General features: G+C 52.0%; 2 protein-coding genes across 3 annotated transcripts in view; one reads left to right on the forward strand and one right to left on the reverse strand.

Moving 5' to 3' along the window:
• The window catches only part of LOC112622829 (40S ribosomal protein S10), an 846,014-nt gene that overhangs the window by 38,137 nt on the left and 782,133 nt on the right, over positions 1-25,744 (reverse strand). The window lies entirely within an intron of this gene.
• The window catches only part of ITPR3 (inositol 1,4,5-trisphosphate receptor type 3), a 75,468-nt gene that overhangs the window by 1,231 nt on the left and 48,493 nt on the right, over positions 1-25,744 (forward strand). Inside the window, exon 2 of the mRNA XM_025382728.1 lies at positions 17,823-17,893. Coding sequence (XP_025238513.1) covers positions 17,823-17,893 — 71 coding nt within the window. The remainder of the gene's footprint in view (positions 1-17,822; positions 17,894-25,744) is intronic.

A 25,744-nucleotide genomic window follows, 5' to 3' on the forward strand; every position in this document is an offset into this window, starting at 1 on the left:
ACCACACGTGGCTGTCTTCTAGGGTACACTCACCCTCCTCTGCTGACCCACTCAGTGGGACCAGCCAGCCATGTGGTGCCTTCTCTCTGGTGGCCTTGGAGGACAACCTGGCACCCTCAGCTCAGGACTGACGCTGGACAGGGCCCGGCTCACCCCAAGCCTGGGAGGTGAGGGGTCACCGGTCTCTCCCAGGGTTGCTGGGAGTTTAGCTTTCATCTTGGTGTAAAGGGAATGGATTGTGGGATTGGAGGGCTGGCTCTGCCAGCAGGGAGTTCTCACCTGGGATTCCAGCGTACCCTGCTTGCCTTCTTGCAGAACCATCCAGGTCCCTCCTGGTGCCCTCCCTTTCACATGTGGAATCCCTGGCTGTTTGTCCCCACTTCCACTAGATCTGACTTCTTCCCAGCTCCAGAACCATCCAGGTCCCTCCTGGTGCCCTCCCTTTCACATGTGGAATCCCTGGCTGTTTGTCCCCACTTCCACTAGATCTGACTTCTTCCCAGCTCCCTAGAGGATGGGGGTGGAGCCACATCTGGGCCAGCATCTGTGCAGGCCTCCTCCAGAGAGCAGTGACTAGGGCTAGTGACGTCAGGGCTGCCCATAGTAGGTACAGAGTAAACACCCCTGATAAAGCTGAGGGAAGGAGGAGAGGGTGTGGGGGGCTGAGAGGGACATAGGGAAATATTGTGGAAGTCCCCTCTTGGTGTCTGAAGAGCACCAGGGACTTTTGGGAAACGACCACCTCTGTCGCTTAGTGCCTGGCTTGGGGCTAAACACGTGATGATTTTCAAGCGCCTGTGAGTTTTTTTTTTTTTTTAGACAAGCTCTCACTTTGTCACCAGGCTAGAATGCAGTGATGCAATCTCGGCTTACTGCAACCTCAACCTCTGGGGTTCAAGCAATCCTCCTGCCTCAGCCCCCAAAACTAGCTGGGACTATAGGCACATCACCACACCTGGCTAATTTTTGTATTTTTTTTGTAGAGACTGGGTTTCATCATGTTGCCCAGGCTGGTCTCCAACTCCGCAGCTCAAGCAATCCGCCCACCCCAGCCTTCCAAAGTGCTGGGATTATAGGCGTGAACCACCGTGCCCTGCCTAGCACCTGTGAGATTTAACAGAATCAGGGAAAACATCTTATTGCTGCTTCCCCTACCCTCGTGCAGGCCTCACTCCCTCACAAAGGATTCCCTCTGTTACCTCCATAACTTCCTCCCACCTTGGCCCTTCCTGCCCCAGGAACTGCTTCTTCCAGTCTACCTTGATCCTGGGACAGATCCTGGTGACCTCTAGAAAGCCCTTCTATGCCAGGGTGTCCTCCCCCTGCAAACACCTCCAACATCTCCTGATGTTCCACCAGCGGGCGTCCACCCTCCTAGCATGACTTTCTAACATCGGCCTGTGCATGTCTGCATCATACTTTTCTGGGGCTTTTTCACCTTCCCACACCTGGAACTCCAGGTGTACCACACGACTGCAACCTGTCCCGTGCTCTCAGTCTCTTTACCTTTGCTCTTGGGTTGTTCCCGCCCTTCAGCAAGTCTCCACCTGGGTAAATCTGTCCCACCCTCTAAGGCTTAATGCAAAGTGGCCTCTTTTGAGAAATCCAGCTTCCCCTACCCCTAGGGCAGAATTAACCCTTTGTCCTCTATGCTTTTGAACTGCTTTGTCTGCTTTGTACAAACCACTCTCTGGTGTTCCTCACATTGGAGGCTTCCCTGTAGGCCCAGGAATGCTGGGCACCTTGCCAGGATTAACACCATTCATATATTTAGCCGGTCCACAGGCACTGTACTGGGTGCTGGGGACTTGGTAGTGATTAAGGGAGCTGTGCTTCCTGCTTCCTTGGAACTTAAAGGTCAAAGAAGGAATGACTTGTAAGTGCTGTAAGTAATCAGTCCAGCAGCTTCAGCGTCACCAGGAAGCTTGTCAGAAATGCAGTATCTCAGACCCCATGCCCAGTCCTACTGAATGAGAATCTGCATTTTATTAAGATCCCCAGGGGACTGGTGCATTAAAGTGTGAGGGGTGTTGCTCTAAGTGATTTTCTCTCTGCCTCATCCACCTCAGAATCCTTCTGCCTCCTTTCTTAACTCTGGTCCCCTCTGCTTTTCCCGAGGCCGTTGGTGCCCATGTCTGTGAACCCGTAGGCTGATTTGACTGAATTCCGGGGCTAACCCAGTGCCCAGTGTGTAGGCCTCAGGAGGTACCCAGTAAGGGCTGGATAAAAATGAATGTGTTGAAGGCAGGGGTGGCCTTGGTGGGCAGATGGGCCAGGTCACCTGGGAGATGGGAAGGGGGCATTGGTTAGGGAGGGAGGCAGAGGCAATCTTCAGATTCTGGCCAGAGTTCTTCAGTGCAAAGTGGAGGAGGCCAATCAGAGCCTCCTGGCGAATAAGAGGTCCTGGTGAAGATTGTACATTAACTCTAGGTGAGAAGGACGGGAGGGGTCTGGGGAGTGGATCCAGGAGCGGTTGAGACTGCGGGCCGGCAAAGGAAAGCAGGCCCACGCCTGTTTTTGGCAGGAGAGCGAGGCCAATGCCACTGCTTTATCCTTCACCACAGGTGGGAGCATCAGAGGCCAGGGCTGGAGTAGCTGATCAGGGCCAACAAAAAGTGGATGATTTAATATGGCCTTAGGCCAGTGGCTAGGGAGAACTTGCCTTGGGTACACAGGGTAAACCCGTCAGGATCTCAAGTCATCTCTTGAAGACCTCATTTTTTTTTTTTTTTGAGACAGAGTTTCGCTGTTGTTGTCCAGGCTGGAGTGCAATGGGGCAATCTTGGTTCTCTGCAACCGCCGCCTGCTGAGTTCAAGGGATTCTCCTGCCTCAGCCTCCCAAGTAGTTGGGATTACATGCATGTGCCACAACACCCGGCTAATTTTGTATTTTTAGTAGAGACGGGGTTTCTCCATGTTGGTCAGGCTGGTCGCAAACTCCTGACCTCAGGTGATCCGCCCACCTCGGCCTCCTAAAGTGTTGGGATTACAGGCGTGAGCCACTGTGCCTGGCGAAGATCTCTTTTGAGTACCTGGAGAGGTGGCCCCAGACCCACAGACAGTAAACTGGGGGAGTGCAGGTGAACTGGGTCTTGGAGCTAAGCTTTCAACATTTGTCACAGTGCCTCTGCCCACCCATGGCTCAGCCTTGGAGCCTCATTTGGAGCTCTCAGGGCCTCTGGACCTGGATCACCCAGGGCTGGGTAATCATAGTGAGTAGGGGACGCTGCCTCTTACCCATGGGGTTCCCTGTCTACCTGCCAGCCTGACCTACTTCCCTGGAGGTCAGGACCCAAAAAGTATGGGGGTAAATATAGAGGAAGCCCCAGGTCTCCAGGCTCAGGATCCCTAGGTCAGAAACCTCAGAGGCATAGCTCTCAGGAAGGGTGTCTGTCTCATGTTCCGTCACCAACCTTTCGGGTGGTTTCCGTTTTGTTTTGTTTGAGATAGGGTCTTTGTCACCCAGGCTGGAATGCAGTTGTGCTGTCTGAGGCTCACTGCAGCCTTAACCTCCTAGGCTCAAACAATCCTTCCACCTCAACCGCCCGAGTAGCTGGGGCTACAGGCATGTGCTACCACATCTGGGTAGTTCTTGTATTTTCTATAGAGACAGGGTCTCCCTCTGCTGCCCAAGCTAATCTCAAACTTCTGGGCTCAAGTGATCCTCTCTCCTCGGCCTCCCAAAGTGCTGGGATTACAGTCATGAGCCGCCGTGCCTGGCCATTGCTGGGTGTTTTGAACAAGGCCCTGCCTTCTCAGAGTGAGTTTCTATTGGCCTGCATTATCCTCTAAGGGGCTCTGCGTGTACCTGAGAATCGCCTGGGGATTAAAAAAAAAAAAAATTTCAGCTCCCAAGTCCCATACCAGAACAATTGAATCACCATCTCTAGGGCTGGGGTCTGGGTGTTGGAGTTTTAAAAAGTTCTCCAGGTGGTTTTAATAAGTACCTAGGGCCTGGATCCCTGATCTGGGGGCCCTCCCAGGCTGACAGGCTGTGAGGAAGCCTGCCTGCTAGGTCTACCTGCCCTTCAGCCCAGAAGGCCCATCTCTTTGCCCTCATCAGACTTCATAATGTCATTCAACAAACATTTATTAAGCATCTACCATGTGCTAGGCAAGGCACTGTTTTAGGCACTGGAGAATCAGTGGTAATCAAGGCACAGGTCCAGCTTGTTCCATTCTGTGCAGTGGGGCCCTTTGAGCCTTAAGTCTCTGAGACACATGTAATTCCAGGAGTGGGGGATTGCCCTTCCCTTGCTGACAGCATTCCCTGGGTGGATTTCAGACCTGCCTTGGCTTTCTTTTCTTTTTTTTTGGAGAGAGTTTTACTCTTGTTGTCCAGGCTAGAGTGCAATGGCACAATCTCAGCTCACCACAACCTCCGCCTCCCGGGTTCAAACGATTCTCCCTCCTCAGCCTCCTGAGTAGCTGGGGTTACAGGCATGCGCCACCACACCTGGCTAATTTTTTTGTATTTTTAGTAGATACGGGGTTTCTCCATGTTGGTCAAGCTGGTCTGGAACTCCTGACCTCAGGTGATCCGCCTGCCTTGGCCTCCCAAAGTGCTGGGATTACAGGCATGAGCCACTGCGCCCGGCTTGGCTTTCATTTAATTGTGATTTCACTGGAATGAGATGTTAGACTTCTGTTCTGTACCCCAAGGCAGAGTCTTGGTCTTAGCCTAATCCATGCAACTCAGTTTTTGAAAATATATGTATTTTTCAGATTAAAAAAATATATACATTCTTTGGAGAAAATATGAAAAACTCAAAAAACTGATCTGTCATACCACTATGGCTTACATGAACATTCTCTGTGACCTTCTAGCCTTTTATATTCATAAATGAACGTTTACAAACAGTAGCAAACTGCACGTATGGCTTTGTACCCCGTCCTTTTTTGGATATATGTAGAGTGAGCTGTATTTTCCCATGCCAACACACCATTGTTACGGCTGCACAGCCATGGTATGCTGTACCGTAATTTATTTAAGCAGCTCTAGTACTATTCAGCATTCAGGCTGTTTGTAAATTTTTGCTGTTAAGAACAATTTGCCCTGAACATCCTAGTGCATACATGCCTGAACACTTGTCTAGTTATAGTTATCCTCTCAGGTAACACGTTTCCAGAAATGGAGATCAAAGACAGGGTACACCTTTAACTCTTAGGCTCCCTAACTTTTTGTGTTTCTGTAGTGGTGGAGGGGTATGGGAACAGAACTCGGTGCCACAGAGGGTCAGACCCGATTCATGTCATGTGTGAGTGTTGCACTAGCATGTGGGGAGTAAGACCAGCCTCTGCCCTTAAGATTAGATGTCAGGCACTTCCCAGGCAGTGCGAGGATGTGATGGAGAAGGGATGAGGGGGTGGCGCAGGGTTGGCTCAGCCTAGAACCAGTGCCACACGTCCACCTTGGGACTCCAGGTCCTCAGGCTGCATCCAGCTCCTTGGCCTGAATCCTGCCGGCCTGAGAGAATCCTGCTGGAGCCACTTGCTCACACTCTGCCCTGCCCTACATTCCTGACCCCACATCCCCTCCCTAGCTTGGCCCATTGGGGCGGTGGCTTGGGTTGGGGGTGGGGACATATGCTGAGTTTTAGGTGGGGCCATACCAGCTTTCTGCTTTCAACTTGTGGGGAGGTTTCTGGGTTTGGATGACCTCTGCACACATGCCTGGGTCCCTGCGTGTCCACCCCCAGCCCTGCTCTCTAGACTTCACCCCATGTGGGGCTGGGGCACCCCTCTCTAGGAGTGAGGACTGTGTGAGTGGAGGGGAGGAAACCTGGGGTTGGGAAAGGAGGAAAGCAGAACCCAGATCTCTACTAAGTTCATCACAAGCCTCTGAATGTGAGCTCTGAGCCCCTTGGGTATGTCAGGCTGGACATGCGAAAGGTGCCAACGGCACCCAGCATTTGTACCTGCAGTCACAATTCCCTGCAGTCAGGACTCCTGGCTTAGAGAGCTTGGAGTCACGCGGCAGGGGACTGAGGAGAGAAGGTTACCGGGCCTTTCAGGCTAGGGACTGTGAGAAAAATTGTGGGTGCAGAAATAAGGCTGGGCGTTCACAACACAGTGAGTCCAGGGTGTGGGCTGGGGATGGAACTGGGTGGAGCCACATTACAGAGGGATTTCCACTTGGGGAGGCAGTCAGGAGAAACTCACTGCAGAGGCTTCAGTGAGGAAGTAAAATGATCAGAGTGGTATGTTTTTTTGGCCAGCAGGTGGGCAGAGCCAGAAGGGGTTGTGAACACAAATCTCAGTCCAGGAGCAGCTGCAGGTGCTTGAGGCAGACACCTGTGCATATTTGGTTAACAAATTGCTCTTCCCGTCACTCAGCCAGCCAGCCATTAGCCCTTCCTGCACAGTGCAGGAGAGCCCTTTCTCCAGCATGAGTCTAGAAATAGATGATGGGGGTGATATAGGTAATGGGAGGGAGAATTAAGTCTGTCTCAAAGATGATGATGATGATCATGGCAGTGGGTAGACTTTACAGGTCACTTACTTATGGTGGCTATGGCCTTTACGTATGCTCTCACAGCCTGAGGCATAAATATAATTCAGGAAAAGTAGCGAGAACCATTTAGAACACTAATTTGCTTACCACCTAGACTTAATCATTGTTTACAGTGGTCACATTTGATACATGTATTTTTTGCTGAAGTATTTTATGATAAATTACATACATTGCATCTTTTTCACTTCTAAATATTTTATTATACATTCCTATGTAACTACAGTGCTGTGATCACATGAATTAATAGTTTCCGCCGGGCGCGGTGGCTCACGCCTGTAATCCCAGCACTTTGGGAGGCCGAGGCGGGCGGATCACGAGGTCAGGAGATCGAGACCATTCCATCCCGGCTCACACAGTGAAACCTCGTCTCTACTAAAAATACAAAAAACTAGCCGGACAAGGTGGTGGGCGCCTGTAGTCCCAGCTACTCGGGAGGCTGAGGCAGGAGAATGGCGTGAACCCGTGAGGTGGAGCTTGCAGTGAGCCGAGATTGTGCCACTGCACTCCAGCCTGGGCAACAGAGTGAGACTCCGTCTCAAAAAAAAAAAAAAAAAAAAAAAAAAATAGTTTCCTAATAGCATTCAGGACCCAATCCATAGTCAGATGTGCCCATTGTCCTTAGTGGTATGATCAGAGTTCACTGTAACCTTGAACTCCTGAGCTCAGGCGGAAGCTGAGACCACAGGCACGCACCACCATGCCCAGCTAATTCTTGTATTTTTAGTAGAGACGGAGTTTCACCATGTTGGCCAGGATGGTCTCGATTTCTTGACCTCGTGTTCAGCCTGCCTCGGCCTCCCAAAGAGCTGGGATTACAGGCATGGGATTACACTGCACCCGGCCTAGGATCCTGATTTAAAGAAACCAATGGTCAGGCCCGGCGTGGTGGCTCACGCGTGTAATCCCAACACTTTGGGAGGCTGAGGCGGGTGGATCACCTGAGGTCAGGAGTTCAAGACCAGCCTGCCCAACATGGTGAAACCCGTCTCTACTAAAAATACAAAAATTAGCCGGGTGTGGTGGCTGGCACTGGTAATCCCAGCTACTCTGGAGGCTGAGGCAGGAATCACTAGAACTCAGAAGGGAGAAGCTTCAGTGAGCCGAGATCGCACCACTGCACTCCAGCCTGGCAACAGAGCGAGACGACTCCGTCTAAAAAAAAAAAAAACCCACGGAGATCCTGTCAAGGTCCTCGTGTTACATTTTCTTATGCCTCTTCAGTTTCCTTTAATCTAAAACAGCGCCCTGCCCCCATCTCCTTTTCCACCATGAACACCGATTTTCTGGCAAGGCGGGGTTGTGGTGTAGGCTGCTTCACTTTCTGGATTGATTTGTCAGAGCTGCCTTTGTTGCTTTGTGTCCCAGTGAGCTCTGCAGAGGTTTGGAGGCAGGGCGAGCTGGCCTGAAGGTCTGCCCTGCTGAGGGTCCTACAGCCTCAGTTACTCTGTCAAGTGAGAAAGACTGAGAATCCAGTTCTGGGTTATGGAGAGTGGGAGACAAGCGTGGGGTTGGCAGGCCAAATATATGAGGCAAGGGCTGGCTGGCGGCCCATGGTTGCACCTTTTCTCCCTCTCTTCCCAGCTTTCCCTTTGGTCTCCTGATCCCTGTCTTTCTTCTCCTTGGCCTTACTGATATGTCCTCCCATGCACCCAGCACCGCTGTAGAGACCCCAGGACTTGTCAGAGAGCCTGCCTGACGCTGACAGCCAGAAACGCAGGCCTGTGGCAGAGGCAGGCTGGGACACTGGCCTCCACCTTCATTTCTACTGGACCAAGTTTAGTTGTTCTTGCTATCTCCATTCTTCCTGGAGAGACTATTGTTGGGGTTCTCTGCGTGTGTGGCTTATTGTCCTTTCTAGACTTTAAGCTTTCTGAAGGCTTTAGCTGTACTTGTTTTTAAATTCCATATATTCCATATACTGCCTGGCCCCTTGTTGGCACAGGGTGGATTCTTGGTAAAGATATGTAGAGGCAAAGGAAATGGTTGCTTTTGCAGGGATGCAGGAGTTAATTTCTTTTCTCTGATGAGCCAGAAACCCCAACCAGTGAATCCGGGTTCCTCTCTTAACATTCCGCCTAGTAGGTGTGACTTTGGCTATCTGGAGAAAGGGCCTCCCCAGGCTTTCCACCCACCACCAGCCCATCCCAGTGTTCTGACAGTGCCTGCTGTTGGAGTGGCGTCCTTGGTGCTGGCCTGCATCTGTGGAGTGGTGGCCAGTTGTAGAGTCCAGCCCTACGGGGCTTAGCCAGTGTTCTCCCCGTGTGTGCGGAGATGAGAGACTGTAATAAAGGAACAAGACAAAGAGATAAAGAGAAAACAGCTGGGCCCGGGGGACCACTACTATCAAGACGCAGAGACCAGTAGTGGCCCCGAACAACTGGGCTCGCTGATATTTATTGTATCCAAGACAAGGGGGCAGGGTAAGCAGGGTGAATCTTCTGAGTGATTGACAAGGTGAAGCAAGTCATGTGATTACAGGATAGGAGGCCCTTCCCTTTTAGGTAGCTGAAGCAGAGAGGGAAGGCAGCATATGTCAGCGTTTTCTTCTCTGCACTTATAAGAAAGATTAAAGACTTTAAGACTTTCACTATTCCTTCTACTGCTATCTACTACGATCTTCAAAGAGGAACCAGGAGTACGGGAGGAGCATGAAAGTGGACAAGGAGTGTGACCACTGAAGCACAGCACCACAGGGAGGGGTTTAGGCCTCTGGATGACTGCGGGCAGACCTGGATAATATCCAGCCTTCCACAAGAAGCTGGTGGAGCAGAGTGTTCCCTGACTCCTCCAAAGAAAGGAGACTCCCTTTCATGGTCTGCTAAGTAACGGGTGCCTTCCCAGACACTGGCGTTACTGCTTGACCAAGGAGCCCTCAAGCGGCCCTTATGCAGACGTGACAGAAGGCTCACCTCTTGCCTTCTAGGTCACTTCTCACAATGTCCCTTCAGCACCTGACCCTATACCCGCTGGTTATTCCTAGGTTGTATTAGTAATGCAACAAAGAGTAATATTAAAAGCTGAAGATTAATAATGTTTATAATAACGATTGCTAATTGTCCATGATCATCTCTATATCTAATTTGTCTTATGACTATTCTTATTCTAACTCTTTTCCTTATTATACTGAAACAGTTTGTGCCTTCAATTTCTTGCCTCGCACCGGGTAATCCTCCGCCCACAGCCAGTGTCTGGGGCTGGGAGCCAGAAGACCTGGGATCTGGAACTTGCTGTTCGTTAACTTGTGTGACCTGGGCTGATCAGTTTCTCCTCCATGCCCCAGGGACAGTTTTCTCATCCACAGCTGAATGGGGGAGGGGGGTTGTTCACGGTCCTGCGGGGATTTCCCCAGTCTGTCATTCTCCCAATCTGTCATTCCCCCTCCCATGGTGCTCTGATGGTGGCCAAGCTGGTAGGTGCAGGTTTTGAGTCAGGCTCCTTGACAGTCACCTGCCCCACTTCTATTTAGCTCCCTTCCTCCTCCTTATCTAATCTTTCCAGACAGCACTGACCCGCCCTGCTGCCTTTCCCATGGAGCCCACCTGGATTTCAAAGTCCACACTGGGTGGAATGGGGTAGAATGGGATGCAGCTGTGTTCCTCTCCTACCTCAGATCAAGGTCTTGGGGTGTAGACCCCATGGGCATTTCAGGGACTATGCACTCCTCCAACCCTAGAGCAAGCTGTCAACCAGCTCCTCTCCAGAGGGCCCAGAACAGCCCTGCCTGCCCACAGGCCTCCAGCCAGGACCCTTTCCTTGTAGCCCTCTGGCTCCTTCTGCTATTCAGACTGGTCTTGTGCCTCCCAGTGGATGGAAGGCGCACTGTAGGGACTGTCCTCTGGGCTCCTGAGCCTCTGCTGGGGTGGTCCTGAATGGAGGGGAGAAGGGGACACACAGGTGTAGACAGGGCTCCTGTCCTCCGCACTCAGCATGGTCGCAGGAGATCCCGGAGGGTGGGGACCACACCCAGCACATAGTAGGCTCGTAGTGAGGTTTGTTGAGTAGATGGAGACCTGGGTTGTGTCTGTGCCATTCTCTGACCAGCTGTGTGGCTCAGGGGTTCCATCCACTCTGTGGGTCTCACACTGGACTGTGGTAAGAACACAATGAGATACTGGATGTAAAAACGATTGATAAACTATAGAGTCGCCCGATGGAGGGGCAGCTTTTCTGTGATCTTGGCTGGGGTACCACCGGCCTCTAGATGAGGGGCGATGTCGGTGGTGGGCGTAGGTGGGCGTGGGCAGGGAACCACGCGGGAGCCTCAGCTTGGCCTTGAGATGGCAGGAGTGGGATGGGGTGTCATCCTAGTAGAGTCTGGACAGTGAGATCGGTGGGCTGGTAGAGGGTGGAAACAGGCCTTTTCCGGGGCCTGTGGGTGGAGGGACCTTGTGGGGAGGCGTTGGGGAGAGAGGGGTGAAGCGACACGGCCACTTTCCCCTGTAGAGCGCGGGCTCTGGTTTCAGCGCCAGGGGCGCACTCAGCAGGGCACCTGTGGTCCGGCTAGTTTGATAAACACAGGTGCCCGCCATAAGGAAGAGTCGGGGTGGGGCGCTAAGGCCAGCGACGTGGATGCCAGCAGGTGGGGAGGGGTCCCCTGGGGCCGCCCTACGCGGGCAGACGAGCCGGGGAAAGCAGGAAAGCGCGGGCGCAGCGGCACATCACCCGCCCCGCCCCCGGGCGCGTCTGGCGGAGGCGCGGGGTCCTGGCAGCGGCCCGCAGTCGGAGGCAGGCCGGGGCGAGGCCGCGCTGGCCCTCCCTTGGCAGCTGCCGCGCGTCGGGGGAGAAGGCTGCACGTGGGGCGGCGAGTTTCGCTTCGCCGCGGGGGCGGGGGCGGGGCCGGGGCAAGGCGCCGGGAGCTCGCGGGCCGGGCCAGGCTGGGGGCGGGGCCAGAGCGCCGGGGGGCGGGGCGGCGCGGGGCGGGGCCAGGGCGAAGCTCTCCCGCGCCGCGCGGACCCAGAACCGCCCCCACCGCGCGGCGATGGAGAGGTCTTGGCCTCGCCCGGTGAAGGTCCCTCTCCATCCAAACTTACCTAACTTGTGTCCCGGCCCTCGGGCCTCCCTCTGGCCCCAGGTCTCCCGACAGCTCGTCTGATAAGAGCTTTCTTGCTTATCTGTTAATGACTTCACTCGACGCTCCCTCCCGTCCCCTCCCGCCCCGCTGTTGCCGGAGATCACCTTCATGGGATCCCTCAGGCCTAATGAGTTTGCACAGAGACACGGGTGAGGGGCGCTTGGGGGCACGGTGGGACCCTGCAAACATCTGCCCAGGGCCAGCTTCTTTATTTACACACCAGGTGGGGGCTGCGCTAAACACTAGCTGGAGAATAAAACAAGGAAGGCAAGGTGGCAAGGTGCCACCCCTTGGAGGTTCTTGGGGGACACAGAAAGGAGCCTAGCATTCCCAGATGATGCCGGTTTTGCTGGTCCTGGCGGACCCAGGAGAAAATGCCCAAGGTTCCATCTCCTGCTTCCCAAGTCCTCACTCCTGACTGACCTGCCCTGCTTTCCGTAGCCCTGCCCAGGGCTTGCTTCTCTGCTCCAGTCCCTTCCACAGACAATTCTCGTCGCTCAGCTGCACATCTGGAATGTTTTCCTTCCCAACCTTGTTTGAATTCCCCTCCGGAGTCCGTGCTTCCCTCCTGACCGGTCCCTCCCTTCTCTAAGTGGCGTCTGTTTGCACTCCTTGCTTTGTGGACTGCCGGGCCCTGGGATGGGGAGGGGCTGAGTTGGAGAAGTGGGGCTTCAGAAGCTGTGTCTCAGAAGCTGTGCCAGCGCAGGCTTGGACAGATGGACATCCACGTAATGATCAGGTGGGCTTGCCCAGAGGGGTGAGAAAAAACACTTTGGCCCCCGAATTTGCGTGTTTTTCCTGCATGTGTGACCCAGACAAGGAGTTCCCAGGAGAGGCGTGGAGGGGTCAGGGATTAGGATGGGTTTTTTCCTCAGACAGGGACCCTCTGAGGAGGGGGACTCTGCGGCCTCTTCCTCTTCCCCCCTCTACAAGGCCCTGTGTGCTGGTCAAGATGGAGGCGGTAGGGACTGCCGCCAGCCTCTCTTCAGCTGCACAACTTCGATGCTGCCCTGTGGCTCCATCACCCCTGATCAGTGCTTTCTTCCTCTCACCATCAAAATTCATCCATCCTGTGTCCCCTCCCTTCAGAGCTTTGCTAAGAGACAACCAGCAAATCTGATTCACTAATATCTCACAGGAAATTCTATGAATTATTCAAGGCTCTGAGCAGCTCCTGCTTCTCCCATACCTTCTCTGATTGGCCAAGCAGTGATCTCTCCCTTCCCTGAATTCGGACAAAACCCAGGGCTGGTACCACCAGTCGGCTCTAATACATATTCTTTTTCTTATTTATCTTCTGAGTAAGTGATTTGTCTTCCCAATGAGATTTTAAATTCCCTGAGGCAGGGACCTTGTCTTTTGCTTCTTGTGTACTTTACTGCACAGCTAGTAAAACGAATTAATTAACTCGGTATGCATTTTGTGTGTGCCCTCTCTGCACCAGGCAGTGGTCTGGGTGCTGAGGATACGGCAGGGAGCAAAACAGACACGTCTGTGCCCTCACAGAACTTACATTCCATGGGGTCAGGGTAAGGGATAGTAAACTAAGTAAACTAGCTTGCCATCCAGGTGGTGATAAAGGCTGTGGATAACAATTACACAGGGAGGGGCATACCGAGTGTGGCAGGAAGCAGTTTGCAATTTTTAATAAAAATGGGAGAGGGGGTCTCCATGGGAACAGGCTTGTTTGAGCCCAGATCTGAAGGAGGTGAGGATCCTGGAGGTAGAGTGTTCTGGGCAGAGGAAAAAGCCAGTGCCCAGTCCCCTCAGGGCTTTGAGGAGCCTGGAGGGGGGCTCCAGGGCTGGAGCAGAGGGGTGAGGGGAAGGGGGATGGGGAGGAGATGCAATCAGAGAGGTGAGGGGGTGAACCATGTGGGTCTTTCAGGCCATGTAAGTTCTTTGGTTTTATTCTGAGATGGTTGCTTCTGGAGGGTTCTGAGTGGAGTGCTGGCCTGATTTGACTTACCTTTTAAAGGGATCCCCTGGCTGGGTGCGGTGGCTCATGCCTGAAATCCCAGCACTTTGGGAGGCCGATGCAGGCGGATCATCTGAGGTCAGGAGTTCGAGACTAGCCTGGCCAAGATGGTGAAACCCTGTCTCTATGAAAAAAAAAAAAAAATTTGCTGGGCATGGTGGCAGGCGCCTGTAATCCCAGCTACTTGGGAAGCTGAGGCAGAAGAACTGCTTGAACCTTGGAGGCGGAGGTTGCAGTGAGCCAAGATCATGCCACTGCACTCCAACCTGGGTGACAGAGTAAGACTCCGTCTCAAAAAAATAAAAAATTAAAGAGATCCCCCTGCTTCTGTGTGGGAAATACACTGAAGGGAGTGAAGGGGGAACCCAGGAGACCAATGAGGAGGTAGTTACTGAAATCCAGGTGAGAGCTGGTGGGAGCCTGGACAATGTGGTGGTGAAAGTGACAAGAAGAGGTCCAATTCTGTACCTGACTGTGTATTTTGAAGATGCAGCCCACAGGATTTCCTGACAGGTTAGGTGTGAGGTGTGAGTGGAAGGGAGGAGCCAAGGAAAGGTCCAAGGTTTTTGGACCAAGCAGGTGGAAGGATGGAGTTGCCATCAACTGAGATGGGGAGGACCTCTGGAGGAGCATGTTCCAGTGGGAGGCCAGGAGCTCAGCTTGCATAGGCTGCGTTTGCGATGCCTGTGGATATCCAAGTAGAGATGTCGACTAGGCAGTTAGATCTCCGAGGCTGGAGTTCGTGAGAGGTGAATGCGGGAGTTCTCAGTGAATGTATTGGAGGTGCTTTTAAGTTCATGAGTGTGGTCAGGATGCCCAACGATGCGAGTGCAGATGGAGAAGGGAAGAGGGCCAGGGACTAAGCAGGTGCTGGAGGCGGGGAGAGGAAAGGAGACAGACTCTGGGGATACCACCTGGATGTCCTCCAGTTCAATTCAATTCTGACACTATCTACCTGGAGTCAGTGTCGGATTCCACAGGTGGAAAGCTCAGTCCCCCAAGACTAATGTCATCTCAGGCACCAGTCGCAAGTCTGGGCCTCTGGTGCTTCTGACCAAACAGCCGTAAATCAGGGGTTCCCACAACCTCCTCTTTATGTTTAATAATTTGCTAGAATGGCTCACAGAACTCAGAAAGACAACCAGATGGAAGAGATTAATATGGAGCAGGACATACAGAGCTTCCAGGCTCTCTCCAGGGGTGACTCCCTCCCAGTACCCCCATGTGTTCACCAGCCCAGCTCTCTGAACCTGGTTTTTTGTTTGTTTGTTTGTTTGTTTGTTTTAACGGAGTTTTGCTCTGTTGCCCAGGCTGGAGTGCAGTGGCTCCATCTCAGCTCACTGCAACCTCTGCCTCCCGGGTTCAAGCAATTCTCCTGCATCAGCCTCCTGAGTAGCTGGGGTTAGAGGCGTGTGCCACCGTACCCAGCTAATTTTTTTTTTTTTTTTTTTAGACGGAGTTTTACTCTGTTGCCCAGGCTGGAGTGCATTGGCTTGATCTCGGCTCGCTGCAACCTCTGCCTCCCGGGTTCAAGTGATTCTCTTGCCTCAGCCTCCCGAGTAGCTGGGGTTACAGGCGTGTACCACCACACCCAGCTAATTTTTATTTATTCATTTATTTATTTTTAGTAGAGACGGGGTTTCGCCATGTTGGCCAGGTTGGTCTCGAACTCCTGACCTCAGGTGACTAACCTGCCTCGACCTCCCAAAGTGCTAGGATTACAGGTGTGAGCCACTGGTGCCTGGCCTCTTTTGGGTTTTTACAGAGGCTGCCTTACATAGGCATGTTTTTTGTTTTGTTTTGTTTTGTTTTTGTTGAGACAGAGTCTTGCTCTTTCGCCCAGGCTGAAGTGCAGGCGTGTTTTCGGGTCACTGCAACCTCTGCCTCCCGGGTTCAAGTGATTCTCCTGCCTCAGCCTCCTGTGTAGCTAGGATTACAGGCACGTGCCACCATGGCCAGCTAATTTTTGTATTTTTAGTAGAGATAGGGTTTCACCATGTTGGTCAGGCTGGTCTTGGACTCCTGACTTCATGATCCACCCGCCTTGGCCTCCCAAAGTGCTGGGATTACAGGCATGAGCCGCTGCGCCCGGCCACATAGGCATGATTGATTAAACCATTGGCCATTGGTGGTTAACCTAACCTTCAGCGGCTCTCTCCTTCCAGGAGGAGGTCGTGAGGGGGTGAGGCTGAAAATGAGAACCCTCAAGTTACGTGGTTATTCCCCTGGGAGCCCCATCCTCAGGGGATTTCCAAAAGTCACCTCATTAACATAAAACCAGGTGTGGTTGAAAGAGGCTTGGAATGAACAAAATGCCATTTCATCTTTATTGCTTCCGATCTATTTCGGGAACTGGATGCAAAAATCTCAACGTTGTAACTCTTCTTACCCTTATCACTTAGGAAGTTACAAGGGCTTTAGGAGCTCTAGCCAGGAACCGGGATGAAGACCAAATATATATTTCTTATTATATCATAATACTGCATTGTGCGAGGTGTTAATCATTCCAAAGAAAACACATAGGGGCTCCGTTCTCAAGGAACTCACACGTAGACACAGCAAGTCAAGAAGTGGGGAGAGACACTGCCAGGACCAGGTGCCGGAACATGAAGGAGGGAGGCCCACAGGCACTGGCCAAGGAAGGCTTTGCAGAGTAGGAGACCGGAGCTGAGGGTGGAAGGATGGAGTTTTGCTGGGTCTGTGGCTTCATGGGGCCAGGGTGCAGTGAATATTAAGGCATTGCTGGCTGCCAGGACTGCCTCTGGAGAGATGAGAGCTCCGGGGACCTTGGGTTCAACTGGAGGTTTAGTAGAGTTGGGGCAAGGAAATAGTGAGGCTAGCTAGGGAGTAAGTAGAGGTCAGATCACAAAAGACCTTGTTAGGCTGGGCGTGGTGGCTCACACCTGTAATCCCAGCACTTGGGAGGCTGTGGCGGGTGGATCATGAGGTCAGGAGTTTGAGACCAGCCTGGCCAAGAGATGGTGAAACCCTGTCTCTACTAAAAATACAAAAATTAGCCAGGCGTGGTGGTGGGTGCCTGTAATCCCAGCTACTCATTAGACTGCGGCAGGAGAATCGCTTGAACCCGGGGGGCAGAGGTTGCAGTGAGCCGAGATCACGCTACCGCACTCCAGCCTGGTCGACAGAGTGAGACTCCGTCTCGAAAAAGAAAACAGAAAAGACCTTCTTAACCAACCCAGGGAGGGGAGGTACAGAAGGAGCATGGGCTTTGAAATCAGCTCTGTGAGTTTAGGCAAGTTATTTAATGTTCAGATTTGATTTTCTTCTCAGTAAAATGGCACTAAAAACGAGCCCCTTGCTGAGAAGTTGGTGAGAATTCAGAGGTAACAGGCATGGGGGTGCTGAGACAGAGTTGGCCTTTGACACGGTTGGTGAGCAGCATCACTTTATCTTAGAGGCTGGAGTGGCATTGACAAATTTTAAATGCAGGAAGGGTGGCTGGATGGGTAGATGGGTGGATGGGTGGATGGATGGGTGCATGGGTGGGTGGATGAATAGATGGATGACGGGGGGCTGGGTAGATGGATGGGTGGAGGGATGAGTGGATGGGTGGATAGATGGATTAGTAAATGAATGCCGTCAAGAAATACGAGATTAATGCCAGCATGGCTATAAGAGGGAAATTGTCCTAGGGTGAACCAAAGAGGAGACGATGAAATGAGGCCTGACTGAGACTGGAAGGCGTGAGACTCATCATCCTTCCTTGGAGACCTAAAGACTCATGCCGCTAGTTTGGTGTCTCCTATGCTTCTGTCATCTGTCTGTCTCTGGTCTCTCTCTGCTTCTGTTTCTCATCCTTTTTATCTTTCTGACTCTCTTTGTCTGTCTCCCTTCCACTCCTCTATGCTTTTGTTTTTCTCCTCCTCTCCTGCCCCCTTCACCCACTGCCCATTCCCATCAGGGCAGCAGTGTCTCAGGGCTGGGACAGAAGATACACTTGCAGCATGTGACAGTCCTGACTGGCGGCAGAGGACCCCCAGGACAGCTGCAGCTCCAGTCAGGGGGTTGGGTTGGGCTGGGTGTGCTTCTGTGTTCTTCCTGGGGTTCTCCCCACCCCCAAGAGACACCTTGCCTTTCAACAGTGATGCTAGGAAAGAATGACTTGATGGTGGGGAGCTTGTTAGAGATGGAGGAATTACCTTAGGGGCTCACTGGTGCCCTGGCATGCCCTGCTGTAAGGGAGGGATGCTGTGGGAGACAGGTCTCTTCTCTCCTGCTGACCGAGCTGCCTTGTCCCGCAGGCTGGTGGATGACCGCTGTGTGGTGGAGCCTGCGGCCGGGGACCTGGACAACCCTCCTAAGAAGTTCCGAGGTAAGACCTCTGCTTCCTCGGCCCCCGCGCCTCCCAGGCTGCAGGGTCCTGGACCTACGACTGAATTTATTCAACTGCATTCAGCCCCAGCGGCTGGATTAGATGTGGCGCTGCCCTGCAGACCTCACTCTGCTGTCGGTGGAATCCCCCTTGGCTTGCACTGCTGCCATCTTGGCACAGACACGCCATTCCCTTCATTTCCCAGGGCCACACCCCACTTCTCAGGGCCACACCCACTTCTGGCCAGGGGCCCATTCTCTGCTTCCCCCTCAAAATCCCCACAGCTGCAGGGCTTTCTTTGTCTGTGTGACTGGGTGTTTCCTAAGGGAATGGGTGGAAAAGAGAATTGTCTTAGGCTTTAGGAGACCCTGCTGACAGCCCTTCCCTGTGCCTCAGTTCCTCATCTGTATGGTAAGAGATTTGGACCCCAGAACTCTTCTGACCCTGGCTGTGTCCTCAGCCCCCTCCTGTGTGTGAGTCCTGCCCTGTAGGAGGCTCTAATAACAAAGCCCCTTGGTGGGAAGTTGGTGAGAATTCACCTCAGGCAAGTGACTTTGTTCATGGGGCCTTGTCCTGTGTGGTCAGTGGGCTCCTCGGGCCACGCAGCAGGCTGAGGACCTTTGTGGGGATTAAACAATATCCTGGCTGTCATTATGCCAAGCCAGAGTGAGATGCTATTGTTGTGCTTACCTGTGAGGGCTGAGACCGACCGACAGTCAGACAGACAGGTCCTGGGTGTGGTGGGCATGGTGGGAGCAGGCAGCAACACGCTGGGCCTGCTGCCACCAAGTCTGCCCACGTGGCTGCTCCTCTGGGGAGAGCTTAGCTGGGATTGTCTTCGAGGGAGATGCTGGAGGGGGAGCGGGATTTAAGACAATCTGGCGGCATCCTAGGCTGGCTGGCTGCCGGGGGCCTTGCCCATCACTTGGAACCTGCAGAGGGGCCCCCCATCTGCAATTCTGTTCCGCTTCCATCACAGGGCTCTGAATGGGAGCTTTTGGCTGGTGGATGAGCCTCACCACCATAAGGCCCCTTTGCCCTACACCATTGGCCCCTGCTGCCTCTCCACCTCATCCTCTCCCCCTTGCCCCCTCCCACTTCCCTGCAACCACACCAGCCTCCCTGCCATTCCTCCTAGTCACCAGACACACTCCCGCCTCCGCATCTTTGCTGTTCCCTCTGCTCTGAACATTCCTTCTCCAAATATCCACGCAGCCCAGATGCTCAGCGGCTTTAGGTCTCACATCTTCAGGGAGGCCCTCCCTGACCATTCAATACAAAATCACACCGCTGGCCCCACCTCCCTTCCTTGCTTTCTTTTTCTCTGTAGCATGAATCTGCCGTGCTCACTGTATTTTATTTATTTGTGTTTGCCATTTTTCTGCCCCACTAGAATGTCAGTTCCACCAGGGGAGGGATTTCTGTGTTGTTGTTGTTTACTGTTTTACCTGCAGTGTCTGCCACATGGTGGGTCCCCGAGCACATTTGAGGAATCAGTGCATGCGTGGGGCCCCTCCCCAGCATCCTCTTGCCCTGCCCCTCACTCAGGCCTGGCTGCTCCATGTCCTGTTGTTGTGACCCACTCAGAATTCCCCCAGTGGAGCCCAGGCTCTGTGGGTTTTATGTGCTCACTTGGAGGCACAGCTCTGACCTCTCCTATCCCAGTTCCCTGAAGGACGGATGGGTAGAGATAGGAGGCCTGGGCCTCTCCTGGAGTCAGAAATGGGAGGGCGTTGAGGCTGCAAATGGAGGGTGGATTGCCATCTAGTAGCAGGATTTAGTCTAGTTCTTGGAAGGAACTTAGCAATAGAGAGAGAGAGAGACGTAGAGAGAGAGAGAGAGGTGAGGGTCCCATGGGTGGGCTCTGCCAGGACTGGAAGGGGAAGGTTTACATGTATGTCGAGGTGTGTGTGGGCAGCTGTGTGGTGTGACAGGCTGGTGACAGGGAGGTGGGTGTGACCGAGGAAGACTTGCCCTAGGCTTCTAGTGGACAGAGTTTGGGGCCAATTTTTGACAACAACAAGGCCACTTAGCAGAACAAATGCTCCTTTGACTTCTTGCCCTCCTCCACCCTCATCACGCCTTCCCCTTCCCTCCTCCCCCAGGCCTCCATCTCTTCTCCATTTTCCCAAAGTCTGTGAGTGGGCTCCCCCCGCCATACCTGGGTGTGGTCCCATAGCCTCGCTAGGTCCATCCAGCAAAATGATGTGGAAGAGAAAGGTTCAGACCCCATCTCCTTCCCCCTCTTCTCTGCCCAAGCTCCTGGTTCCTGGGTGTCTTGGTGAGGTGGGTAGAGGCCCCTCTGGACCCCCTATGGCCCTGTTGGGACCTGAGTAGAGCTGACCTTCTGGGACAGAGCCAGGCCTCCGTACACCCTGTGGCTGGCGAGTACAAGTTGGGGCATTACAATGTGGGATGAGAGACATGGACTATAGCCTCTTCAGTTTTGACACTGGAGCCCAGAAAAGACAAAGATGGGGCTTGGCCGCAAGCCGGGAGTCCTGGCTTTCACTGTTTCCACTGGCCCGTGAGGGTGGGACCCAGCAAGGGGGTGGGGTGATGGCAGGCGTTTTAGAAGTTGGCTGGTGGTCATCAGAAATGGCCTTGTCCTGAAGACTCCCAGAAGTTCTGCCCCCCAACTTCTTGGGGTGAGCCTGGCCATTGCTGGGACTCCCAGCTCCCTGCCCGACTCCCTGCCAGCTCCCCTTTCACTTGCTGACCCTGGAGGCTGGGCTCGAGAAGCCCCCACCACTCCCACCTTGGGAAGGAACCCCTGCATGGCTCTTTGCTTGTGGCTTCAGCTCCAGCCACCTTCGAAGACACCCTAAGCCCCAACATGTTCAGGGAATTATTTCCAGAGCTGACGAGGCCCTGGGAGGTCCAGGCTGCTGATGCCCTGGTATGTGTGGCACCCACGCTAGGCCAGCCTTTGAACTCTGCCTGGCTGTAAGGTTTTGGGCTGTGGCTGCAGTGAGTCCCGAGCTGCTGACTGGGCTGAGCCTGGGGCACATTCCCTCTCGTAGCCCTTTTTCCTTCTCTTCCTCCTCCTGTTGGAGCAAGGGACTGGGTAGCCCCTGTCTCCAACTCTACCTCAGGGAAGCTCAGAACCTGCACCCCCAGCCCGAGTGCCCCCAAGCCAAGTGTGTGGGGGCAGGTGCCAGGGAGGAGAGTGATGAGGTGGCCGCTCTCCATTTGCATGACTGGATGCCCCCTTCCTCAGCCTACGCCTCCTCTCTACCTGTCCATGCTCCAAGCCCGGTTTACTGTTATTGTGATTAAGACATATTTCAAGTCTATACAATAGTAAAGAGAAAAATAGGGCCAGGTATGGTGACTCACGCCTGTAATCCCAGCACTTGGGAGGCCGAGGCAGGCTGGTCATGAGGTCCAGAGTTCGAGACCAGCCTGGCTAACATGGTGAAACCCTGTCTCTACTAAGAGCACAAAAATTAGCCGGGCATGGTGGTACGTGCCTGTAAGCCCAGCTACTTGGTAAACTGAGGCAGGAGAATTGCTTGAACCCAAGAAGCAGATGTTGCAGTGAGCTGAGATCGCGCCACTGCACTCCAGCCTGGGTGACAGAGCAAGACTCTGTCTCAGGGAAAAAAAAAGAAAGAGAAAAATAACACACACCCCATGCACCCACTGCTGAGCTTTGTCAAATCCTTTTGGCTACGTTTATTTCAGATCTTTTTATTTATTTATTTTTTAAGTAGAGATGGGGGTTCCACCTTGTTGTCCAGGCTGGTCTTGAACCCCTCACCTAAGGCAATCCACCCGTCTCAGCCTTCCAAAGTGCTGAGATTACAGGCGTGAGCCACTGTGCCTGGCCCAGATCGTTTTACTTTTAAAGAATTAACACAGCTGTAGCCGAAGCCCCCTACATCTTCCTCCCTTCCCCTTCCTTTCCTGCCTTCTCCAGAGGTAAACACTTGTCAGAAATTGGTGTGCATCATTCAAGGACCTGTTTTATTTTTATTTTTTACTCATGCCTAACACAACGCTTTGACCAGGGGTCTGTTTTAATGCTTTTGCTGTTGATGCATAGGGATGTAACTGTGCACAATATAGGGTTTTTGTTTTGATTTTTTTTTTTTTTGAGACTGAGTCTCGCTCTGTCACCCAGGCTGGAGCGCAATGTTGCGATCTTGGCTCACTGCAACCTCTTCCTCCCGAGTTCAAGTGATTCTTCCACCTCAGCCTCCCAAGTAGCTGCGATTATAGGCGCCTGCCACCATACCCAGCTAATTTTTTATTTTTAGTAGAGACGGGGTTTCACCATGTTGGCCAGGCTGGTCTTGAACACCTGACCTCAGGTGATCCACGCAACTTGGCCTCCCAAAGTATTGGGATTACAGGAGTCAACCACTGCCACCTGGCTGAGTTTTTATATTTTTTTAAACCCCGTATATTAAAGGTAGTCTTCTGGACAAATCCTTTTGCATTTTTAAAATTCTATGCTGGTTCCTGGCCGGGCACAGTGGCTCGCACCTATAATCCCAGCACTTTGGGAGCCCAAGGCAGGTGGATCACCTGAGGTCAGGAGTTCGAGACCTGCCTGGCCAACATCGTGAAACCCCCATCTCTACTGAAAATACAAAATTAGCTGGGTGTGGTGGTGGGCATCTGTAATCCCAGCTACTCAGGAGGCTGAGGCAGGAGAGTTGCTTGAACCCGGGAGGCAGAGGTTGCAGTGAGCCGAGATCCCGCCACTGCACTCCAGCTTGGGTGACACAGGGAGACACTGTCTCAAACGAACAAACAAACAAATTAAAATAAAAATAAATTCTGTACTGTTTTGAGATTTAGCTGCGTTGATACACACAGCTGTAGTTCATGTGTTTAATTGCAATGTTGCATTCCATTGGGTGATAAACAGAATCCCTTCATTGCTCCTGTTGATGGACTTTCAACTCATTTCCAGCTTTTGGCAATTGCCTGCGATACTGCAGTGAACCTCCTTAGGCTCGTGTGCTGGGGTTCCTCTGGTATGTTCTGAGTAGGGGGATTACTAGGTGAGAGGGATGCACCTCCATGGCATGAGAAGTGACCCTGTGGCAACTGTGCAGGCGGCTCCCTTCGGTCTGCCCACTTCCTTGCCACACTTGTTCTTGTCCCACTTATATTTCTTCCAGCCTGCTGGGTGTGAAATGGCATCTTACTGTGGTTTTAATTTGCATTTCTCTGACTACTAGTGAGGCTGAGCATCTTTTCATAAGTTTTTTTGGTCACTGAAAATGTACTTTTTTGTTTGTTTGTTTTTTTCGTTTTTTGAGACAGAGTCTCACCCTGTCACCCAGGCTGGAATACAATGGCACGATCTTGGCTCACTGCAACCTCCACCTCCTGGATTCAAGCGATTCTCCAGCCTCAGCCTCCTGAGTAGCTGGGACTACAGATACACGCCACCACACCCAGCTAATTTTTGTATTTTTAGTAGAGACAGGGTTTCACTATATTGGTCAGGCTGGTCTCGAACTCCTGACCTCGTGATCCACCCGCCTCAGCCTCCCAAAGTGTTGGGATTACAGGCGTGAGCCACCACGCCCGGCCAAAAATGTACTCATTCCTTTTTTTCCTTTTTATAAAAGTAAGACAAATACATGGTCTAGGATCCCCCACTCTACCCTGGTCCCCCACTCTACCCTCCTCACTCAACCTTCTTTCCCTTTCTCCAGGGACAACCATATAAGAAAATCTGACTAGGTAATTTATTCATTCAGTTAAAACATCAAAACATCGTACAAACCACACACTGAGAGTCTGCTCCCACCCTCTTCCCGCCCCCCCCACCACTGCCCCTTTAGGTCATCACTGTCTTTAATTTCTTATGTCTCTTCCGGTGTTCCATTCTGCAAATACAAACATATAGCCAGATTTTCCCTTTTCTTACAGGAAGATAGCATTCTATATACACTATTCTGTTCTTTGCTGGTTTTGCTTTATAAATCTTGCATAGACACACCCTTCTGGAGATCTTTCTCTCAATATATAGAAGCTCAAACTTCCTCTCTTTCTCTTTCATTAATTATATTCACTTTAGCCAGGCGTGGTGGCTCATGCCTGTAATCCCAGCAGTTTGAGACACCCAGGTAGGTGTATCGCTTGAGCCCAGGAGTTTGAGACCAGCCTGGGCAACATGGCGAAACCCCGTCTCTACAAAAATACAAAAATTAGCTGGATGTGGTGGCACACTCCTGTAGTTTCAGCTACACAGGAGGCTGAGGTGGGAGGATCGCATGAGGCCAGGAGGTCAAGTCTGCAGTGAGCCGTGATTGCACCACTGTTTTCCAATCTGAGTGACATAGTGAGATCCTGTCTCAAAAAACAAGATGAAAAAAAAATACTCATTTTAGTTGCATATCCTGGACAACTATGAGAAAATAGTCTCCTACAAATTACATAGTAATTTGTCTTAAACATTAAAAAAAGTTATTTATTTATTTATTTATTAAGACAGGGTCTTGCTTTGTTGCCCAGGTCAGAGTGCAGTGACATCATGGCTCACTGCAATCCTGACCTCCTGGACTCAAGCAATCCAGCCTCACCTTCCAGAGCATCTGGGACTACAGGTGCGTGCCACCATGCTTGGCTAATTTATTTATTTTTTGTAGAGACAGAGAGTTTCACTGTGTTGACTAGGCTGGAAAATAAGCAAACTCCTGGACTCAAGCAATCTGCCCACCTCAGCCTCCCAAAGTATTGGGATTATAGGCGTGAGCCACTGTGCCTGACAAAAGTCACTTATTTTTTTTTTTTTTTTTTTTTTGAGACGGAGTCTCGCTCTGTCGCCCAGGCTGGAGTGCAGTGGCCAGATCTCAGCTCACTGCAAGCTCCGCCTCCCGGGTTTCCGCCATTCTCCTGCCTCAGCCTCCCGAGTAGCTGGGACTACAGGCGCCGCCACCTCGCCCGGCTAATTTTTTGTGTTTTTAGTAGAGACGGGGTTTCGCCGTGTTAGCCAGGATGGTCTCGATCTCCTGACCTTGTGATCCGCCCGTCTCGGCCTCCCAAAGTGCTGGGATTACAGGCTTGAGCCACCGCGCCCGGCCAAAAGTCACTTATTTTTAATTGTGGTAAGATTCACATAACAAGGAGTTTACCATCTTAACCATCGTTAAGCGTACAGTTCAGCAGCATTCCGTACATTTTCATTGCTATGCAACCATTACCACCATCCATCCACAGAACTTTTTTCATCTTGCAAAACTGAAACTCGATACCCATTAAACAATAACTCTCCATTTCCTCCTCCCCGCAACCCCTGCAACTACCATTCTACTTTCTGTTTCTATGAATTTGATTACTCTTGGTACCTCATGTAAGTGGAACCATATGGTATTTGCCCTTTTGTGACTGGATTATTTCACTTAGCATAATGTCCTCAGGGTTCATCCATGTTGCAGTATCTGTCAGAATTTCTCTTTTTCTTGTGGCTACGTAGCATTCCACACATAGAGTTATGTGGCTCTATTGTAATTTGTTTCAGCAATCCCCCTGAGGGACTCTTGGGCTGTTTCAAGTCTTTTATTATTCCTGTTGGTGGTTCAGCAAAGACCCTCTTCTGTGGTCATTTTATGTAAGCGGAGGTGCACTCCGAAACTGCAGGCCCAGCAGTGAGGTTGCTGAGGCAGAGTGTGGGAGCTCTGTGATTGCCACTTGCTCTTGCTCCCCACTGCCGTTGTACCATTTTGCACCCTCACCAGCAATGTAATAAGAGAGAGCAACCCCTTTTAACTCTTCATGGTTTCTTCTGCTAGCTACTCCCATGTCTCCAAATGTTATAATTAATCTGCTATTTCTTTTTTCTTTTCTTTTCTTTTTTTTTTTTTTTTTTTTTTTGACAGGGGTTTT

Source organism: Theropithecus gelada, chromosome 4 (genome assembly GCF_003255815.1).
Source record: "Theropithecus gelada isolate Dixy chromosome 4, Tgel_1.0, whole genome shotgun sequence".
In the NCBI taxonomy this organism is placed as follows: domain Eukaryota; kingdom Metazoa; phylum Chordata; class Mammalia; order Primates; family Cercopithecidae; genus Theropithecus; species Theropithecus gelada.